General features: G+C 41.1%; 1 protein-coding gene across 1 annotated transcript; it reads right to left on the minus strand.

Moving 5' to 3' along the window:
- Positions 1-206: 206 nt before the first annotated feature.
- arl4ca (ADP-ribosylation factor-like 4Ca) lies at positions 207-1,915 on the minus strand. Its single transcript, XM_014151594.2, has one exon. The coding sequence runs from the start codon at positions 1,383-1,385 to the stop codon at positions 807-809; it is 579 nt and encodes a 192-aa protein (XP_014007069.1). The 5' UTR covers positions 1,386-1,915; the 3' UTR covers positions 207-806.
- Between the last annotated feature and the right edge of the window lie 6,668 nt (positions 1,916-8,583).

The raw sequence follows: 8,583 nt of genomic DNA on the forward strand, positions 1-8,583 counted from the left end.
ATCTTAGCTAGCTAGCTAAAGTTATACTGCATCTAAAGTCAATCTGGCGACATAACAATAATGACAAAAGCTTGTCCTACTAATTATTAGCCTCCTTTCGGAATGTCATGTGTTTCCAAGCCACAGTAATGCACTTCAGACTAAATCTTCATCCGCACTTATTGACACTGCATTGAGTAGAATGGGCATCAGTCATAAAACAAACGTTCAAAATATGAATAGCCTGCTTTATTTGAAAGACACCTTACACCCAATATAGGATATTGTATTCTACTATAAAACAGCATTGTTTGCCCAGTTATCAAAGGAGTAGAGGAAATATTAGAACGAAATGGACGGTCTATCTCAAAATGTGTTAGTAACATAAACAGAGCGTGCAAAGTGGAAAAATAAAATTATAAGCACATTGATATTGATTAATGACGTTCATTCCAATCAGGGAATAATGTGGGCTACTCCAGTCTGTCAAAAAGTGCTGTGTAGGCCATTCACTCTTCAGGAGAAGAAAAGTATTGACAAGAAAATACTGTGACGCAGCAACAAACAGGTACCAGCCTGTCAAGTACATTTCTGATAGCAAGAGGCAAGTTTTTATTTTCCTCCCTCTGTGTGATTGAATGTAACAGCACGGCTAAAAGTGACTAACTTCACCAATAAGCCCAAAGCTATACAGTGTATCGTAATAAACCACTGCGAGTGTAACAGTCTGCATAACAAGAATCACCTGACGTGCCTACTATAGTAAAAGTCATGGTACAGTAGCAGGCAGCTCAGAAGATAGCGGTCAACTTCTCAGTAATGAGTCTTTATCTCTTTTTCTTTTGTTTCAATGATTTCCTTCGTTTCACAATCATTTCATACAGTTTCTCCATGCCTTCATGGAGCCCTTCACCTATGATGGCACATGCAGGCTGGACATGGTAAGTGGTAGAAGGGCTCAGCTCATGCAGCGCCAGTTGCTTCTCAATCTCATGGACGGGTAGAGACTTGGGCAAGTCCTGCTTATTGGCTATCACCAGTAGTGGAGTCCCTTGGTTTTCTGCGAATTTGGTAACTTTGTGCAGTTCTGTTTTGGCTTCCTCGAGTCTGTCCACGTCCACTGAGTCCACTACGTAAATAATGCCATCTGTGCACCTACTGTACGATTTCCATAACGGTCTTAGCTTCTCCTGTCCCCCGACGTCCCAAAAATGACAACTAATCCCTTTGGCGGTACCGTTACTCAGTTTTATCCTCTCGGTGTTAAATCCGATTGTGGGAACAGTGTTCACAAATTCGTTGAATTTCAGGCGGTACAGGACAGTCGTTTTACCGGCAGAATCTAAACCCAGCATTACAATATGCAGGGACTGAAAAGCAGCTATGTTAGAAAAACTGTTGCCCATTTTACGCACTAGTGAATGAGAAGTCCAATAAGAGGGACCTGCTTTATGCTAAGCATACACATGGGCTATAGGCTATATCTTTCTGAGATCTATATGAAAAAAGTCATTGTTGTTCCATCTTCTGCTATTGCGTTCTGCAAGCACGCATTTCTCGAGGTAGATAACCTGTATGTATTGTAGACGACCACAATGAAATACTATCTGAAATTGTTATTGTCATCAGTCCCCCTTGATCTATCAATAAATGCTGCGATGAGATGCAGTCACCTCTGGCACGTTGTCTCCCGTCGCATACAGCTGCAGCCAACAAATGCTTATTCAATAATCGGATGCTGCCTAACAATCCACCACGGGTTGTTGTATTAACGTCTCATCTTGAAATGAATTAATATGCAAATGCCGACCTTCTCTGAGGAGGCCAGGTAGCCCAAATTCAGAACATTTCTGTTATCAGCGAAAAAAAGAACATCCTGAAGCCCAGCGCTGTGGAGAGACTTGGTTCACAAGGTTGCCACAGTGGTTACCGTTCAGCGTTGCGCACACATATTAGTCTACTACACTTGGAGACTCCGCCTTCGCGCAGCAGACAAATCAGGAATCAGAAATGTTATAGACTTCAGTATGGAGGGGCGAAACTTCCCATTACCCGTGCCATGTGCTTGCCGGTCAATAGTGAAACGAAACTTCAAGGTTACAAAACTTTGCACAGTGTTATATTTATTTATTTATTAAAATACATTCCTGACACCTATGTAAGCTATGACATACGACATACACATACAAATAAAGATACAAATGAAGAATATGTAGGCCTATGACATGAATACTGCACCATAATTGAGGAGGTGGAGTTTAGACACATTTTTACCAGGTGTTTTTCTTTTTTTGCAAGGTAGGCCTTTTGCCTTTTTTTTATGACTCATGGCAAGTTACATTTACATCACATTACAAAAAATGCATGTGCTGCAATGATTCACCACTAGATGTCAGGACAACTCCTCAGCAGGCTTCCATAACAAACCAAGTGGCAGGGCCGCCGTTTTATTGTGTGGGCCTTTAATGCCTGCCTCAGGGGTTATTTACTAAGCACCTAATTCATATTTTCTCCATTTATCACAGTTCAGCCAGGGCTGCATTTTATTTTCGGATCAGCCTTTCCTAATTGTACATGAGACTATTTAGGGTAGGTCTATTATTGTATGCATATGCTTTGTAACTAAATAGTTTATGCATAAATACACACACTGCAACATATAGACTTTTTGGCTAATAGGCTATATATTTTGTTTCTTCATACAAAAACGTTTTATCCCAAAGAGCAAACTAATTATACAGCTCAACTCAAGGCAGGTGAGAGAGAGCGAGAGAGAGAGAGAGAGAGAGGACAAGCGAGCGAGCGAGAGAGAGAGTAAAGAATGATGCTCCTACTAGGATCCAGTCAAGGGAGGCCTATAGCCTTTCTAACTATCTAACTGTGCAACCTGACTCAACAGGGCCCTGTTCCCCACGAATTGCTTTTTATCCTTGCGTGGCTCATTGATGCAGCATGTGGTGGGAGCTGGGATCAATAAAATTAAGAAAGAAAGCTGAGGCTCATCACAAATCAACACATTGCAAATAATGTTGCCCTATCCAGCTCCCTATAGGAAGACAAAAGGAGTCTCTTTCTCTCTCGCTCTCTCTCTCTCTCTCTCTCTCTCTCTCTCTCTCTCTCTCTCTCTCTGCCCCTCTCTCTCTCCATGTGAAATGTCACTTGTTCTTTATTGGTGTTTAAGCAGTCCTACTGCCTGACACCTGAGACATCCTTCCAGCCAGGCCAGCTCATGCATTTTACAGTAGCTCTGATGTAAAGTGCTTCAGTGGCATAAAGAGACATCAGCAACATTGATTTCCTTCCAGTTCTCTCAGTTTGCGTCTCAACTGGCTGTCTTTTCCCTATAAAGTGCACAACTTTTTAGCAGAGCCCCATTGGATGTGGTCAAAAGTAGGGCACTATGTAGGGAATAGGGGGCCATTTGGGACGCAGTTGTGACTGTTCGTTTTTGTTAGTTTTTAAAGAACATTTGGTGCCAAACAAAGTGATTTTAGTAGCCTACGGTTTCTGTATATTACACCTGAAAGCCTGATTAACAGCTAAATGAGGATACATTTAATGTTCTAACTTCTGCTTTATCTAGTTCTACGTTCAGCGAGGTTTGACATTTCTCCTTCTCTGAAATTGCCCCCATACACTCAGAAGTCCCTTCACTTTGTCTTCCACTCCATTTCCAGTGTACCTGGTACTGCCTCTGCTATGGTCCAGTGGACACAGCCTGCCTGCAGAGGAGAGGGTACACTACAGGTGGAGGGAGAAAGAGTGCTCAAACACTGCTGCTATTTTCAGTAGGTAAACCGGAGTAAAATGGAGACCACACGCACACACACAAACACATGCGCAAACATGCACACACACACACACACACACACACACACACACACAAGCACGCACGCATGCACAGAAACACACACATGCAAGCTGTTGTGAAGCAGGATTTGCATATCGTCTTTAACCAAAAATGTAGTTAACAGGAAAAAATGTACTTTACTCTATTCTATACTATTCTATTAAATTATATTTGTTTATAGATTAAATCAAACGTGTCAGCCTGTCACCTACACACACTTTCTTAGAGGAGCTTGAAATGGTGTGTGGATTAGAATAATATACATATTGAAATGGTAAGCAGAACACTCAACACATCTGAACACATGGGACCCATTCTGTTGCTAGGCACTGGCAATTTCAAGAGCCTTGAAGTGTTCCTGAGACGAAAGGAAACGTGTCAAGGTATAGACACAAGGATGCAATCAATGGAGAATAGTAACACCCAGTAGACTTAGTTTTGAGCTCAGAGTTAAGCAACGACAAAGGTTAAAAACCATAGAGATGCAATGCAATACAATGCAAATTCATTCTGTGGCTAAAACACTGAACAGCCTATTTTTAATTTTAATTTAATTTAATAAAACATTTTAAGGGGTGGATCAGCTTTAATATTGCGGAAGGATTTTTGCTTCCATCAATGTAATTGTCTCCATCATTTCCAATCCCCCATATATGACATTAACATTCATATATATATATATACATACATGCAGATACAGTACATACTTTTTTTAGAATATACCTTTATTATTCCCCGCAAACCCTACCACCTTTCCCCCAATTGGAGTAAACTAATAAACAATAACACTTAAGACTTCTACCTTCAGTTTATACATATTATACACATTTTACAGACACAATCTATTTTACGATAGTTATATTTTGTTTGTTTTTAGTCCTTCCTCTATTTCTGATGTCCATCCAGTTTGATTTCTATTTGTAACTGTGCTATTTCACAAGATTTCTGAACCTATATACATTTTACAGATCCTGTATGTTTTACATTGGTTCTCTTGTTCTTATTAGTCCCACCCTTCAGCTCCATTCTGCAGAGCTGCAGATATATATATATATATATATAACATTCTATTGGTTGCAAGAATTTTGTATTATGTATTTTGTATAGTATATTTAAGTTAAACCACAATATTTGTTGTATTATTTGTTCTGTCTTTTCAGGTGGATTAAACTGAAATTGCAACCAACTTTCTAAGGCTTGTTTAAAAAAAGAACAATCTTTTGGAGATGATTTCGTTTTCAAACAACCGAAAGTGAGCAGTTGTAATCTGAATAAAGGGAATTCATTCCTGAACATGGGGTGAGACATTCCTACCAATTTACTAGAGAACCATTTCGGATTTAAGTATAACTTTTGTATGACTGATGCCTTTAGTGAGAGGTCTAATTCTTTAATATTTAATCATTTCTGCCCTCCGAATTCATATTCGTTATATAAATAGGCCATTTTAATTTTGTCTGGCTTGCCATTCCAAATGAAGTTGAATATTCTTTGCTCGTATAATTTAAGAAGCAGGTCCCTAGGTGTAGGCAAAACCATAAGCAAATAGGTCAACTTATTTAGAATGAATGTGTGGCAGAAATCTACTGTAGGCTAAATGAAACTCCAGTCATGTTTTTAGAAACATTTACTACAGCACTCCTAGTATAATAATCACTTTCTCATTTGGAGAGGTTAGAAGAGGGGATTGTCTAATAACCTCCTATTGATTATTTTACATTTTTAAATGTAAGTCAGTTAAGAACAAATTCTTATTTACAATAGCGGCCTACCCCGGCCAGACCTGGAAGACACTGGGCTAATTGTGCGCCGCCCTATGGGACTCCCAATCACGGCCGGATGTGATGCAGCCTGGATTGTAGAGAGAAAGAGAGAGAGAGACAGACAGAGAGGGAGAGAGAGAGAGAGAGAGAGGGAGAGAGAGTGTGAGAGAGTACCAGTCTCCCTTCGCTGCTGAACCAGTGAGACCTTTAATTAAAGAGTGTCCCCTTTGTGCCATGGGTGTCCTGGCCATTCCCTCCTGTCCTGTCCTCCTCCTGACTGTACTCTTTCTCTCATGTGCTGACAGTATAATTTACAGAACTTTACAAGACTCCATGGGACATTAGTGAGAACGTGAACAGGAAAAGTAACAACAAGGCCATTTGGTTTACTGCTTTAGCACAGCATTTTTATATGACCAGGCCTAGAGAGTAAGACTACTATAACTATCCTACACTGGTTTCACCTGAAACTAGGTTAGCAGGCTTTTTTTGCCTGGTTAGGTTATTTATTTTGCACGGATAAAATATATTTGAATATTGTAGAAACATTGAATTGAAATCAACAAGATTTAAGATGATCACTGTGTGTAGTGTTGTAGAGTGACTAGACCCTCCCCCTCTCTCTCCCTCAGTGTCAGGCTGTTGGCAGTAGAAACTCAAGTGCTTTCCCCCTGTTCTCAGACAGAGGCAAGCTCACTCCCTTGGCAAGTGTTTATATGGAGAGGTTACCATGGAGACAGCAAATCATCAAAGCAGCACATTCAGCCAATATGTTCTCCCTCCCTATAAATTACAGTACTTTATGAGTAAACACACATACACTGGCACATGGACACACTGGCACACACCATGGAGTCACATACACACGTGCATACACGCACGGACGCGCACACGCGCACACACACACACACACACACACACACACACACACACACACACACACACACACACACACACACACACACACACACACACACACACACACAGGGAGTCGGGGACAGATGTGATTATTCATGATCCCAGGGAGACAGGATATGAAATCAAACAACATTTAGTAAATGGGACAAGCATCGCCTTCAGCTCACAACATCTTCCATCTGTAGACGGGCTTCCTCAGTTATAAAACCCACTAGCCTAGGCACCTCTTTTGACTGGAACAGTTCATTTACAATTTGAGAAATAAAAGAACACATGAGGTGAAACATGGGCCTGGGAAACTAAACCCCTGCCCTGTCCCAAGCTTCAATTCCTCAGCTTATCTGAGAAAGTGACGATTGTAGGCCTGCTTTGCATTTGTACTTTGCATTTGCGTGAGGATTTCTTTCACAGCAATCCTCAATGTCCCAATACACTGTGTATGGTCTGGACTGGCCTTAATGTCTCATGGGCATTCATTGGTTTATGCATGATTCACAAGCAGAGGGTCGAACCCCAGACAATGGTGTGACCCTCTCTCTGAGCACGCACGGTGAAGGCCATTGAGCTGTAACCAGGCGACGGGCAGGGAGGAATGTTTATCGCCGTGGTGACTCATATGGAAGCAGGAAGAAGGGAACTGCAGGTGCCCCCCCATCGCCATGGGGAGTCTATCTCCGTTAGGGAGGAATAATTATCAGAGATTGAGTTTAATTAATTAACCCCATTATTATTATATAAAGGTGCGACAGGACATACAGCTACACAGTAATAGACGTGATCTGTACGTTTAGGAATGCATTGGTTTCTGGCCACTCTTCTCCATCTCTTTTTTGCTCCCCTTCTTTCTCCTTCATCCTCCTCTCTTTTGATAGATGCACGTCGAGCCTGTCCTCTCTCTGTCCAGACTGTGGAGAGGTGAGGGGGTGGCACATTTTGATCAGACCTATGGAAATCACATTGATTCAACTGCTGCAGTGCCCTTTGCTAGGGTCTAATGAGAGCTCTACCTTCAATATTGGGCACAGAGAAAGTTTCATACATTTAAACATCCTTCTACTGAACTATGTGTAATACCTCGGCTTGGGTAGCCACTCTCATATCGCTTTAACTCAAATCAACCAAGGCCTCCCACGAACTCAAACAACTAGTGACGCAGGGCCTAATCCAGGCACTAGTCATATCGCGTCTGGACTACTGCAACTATCTGTTGGCTGGGCTCCCCGCTTGTGCTATCAAACCCCTGCAACTTATCCAGAATGCCACAGCCCATCTGGTTTTCAACCTTCCCAAGTTTTCCCATGTCAACATTTTTTAATAAAGTTGCACTTGTCTTGCTAGCACTGACTTTGCTGATAGCTTCTTTATTGAGGAAGAATTGACTTACTACTACTGTGATATGTGGTCGTCTCACCTAGCTATCTTAAGATGAATGCACCAACTGTAAGTCGCTGTGGATAAGAGCGTCTGCTAAATGACTAAAATGTAAAATGTATCTAACAGACAGTTGCTGCAACCCAATCTCACTTTTTGACAGCATAATTTGGCGTTTGACTTGCAATTAGACCTTGGTTGCAAGTTGGACGGACGTCAAGACTGGAAATTTGTTTGTGAGATCCTGTTGCATACAGTATTTAATCCATCCATATATTACTGTGATTTGCTGTTCATTATAATATCTTAGTGTTTTCATGAATTCCAGAATTGTTTTAGCTTAATTCATTAATCAGTTACCTCATTAAAAGTATGTTTTTTATGGGAATACAAAAAAACTTGGGATTCCTTTTGCAAGACTACAATTAATTGTGTTATTTAAATTCAGTATGAGATTGATCTCCTGAATCAGCCTGATGCAAGTGCTTAGGAATGCCTTAAATTAGCAAACAAGCCAACTGGCCACTAGCCCAAGAGTCCAATAACTCCTCCCCAGAAAACACTGTAGCCTAGGCTACTCTCTCACTGTGCACCTTTGTGTAGGGCTATACTTAGACAAATCATGTTGAATAATGTCTGTGAATGTAGAATCACGGAACACAAATTCCGACCATGAACCTGCACACAGCCTGACAGAGGCAC

This window comes from Salmo salar, chromosome ssa17 (genome assembly GCF_905237065.1).
Source record: "Salmo salar chromosome ssa17, Ssal_v3.1, whole genome shotgun sequence".
Lineage (NCBI taxonomy): Eukaryota > Metazoa > Chordata > Actinopteri > Salmoniformes > Salmonidae > Salmo > Salmo salar.

Coding starts and splice junctions, on each gene's coding strand:
- arl4ca (XM_014151594.2), bottom strand. CDS start 1,385: ATGGGCAACAGTTTTTCTAACATAGCTGCTTTTCAGTCCCTGCATATT.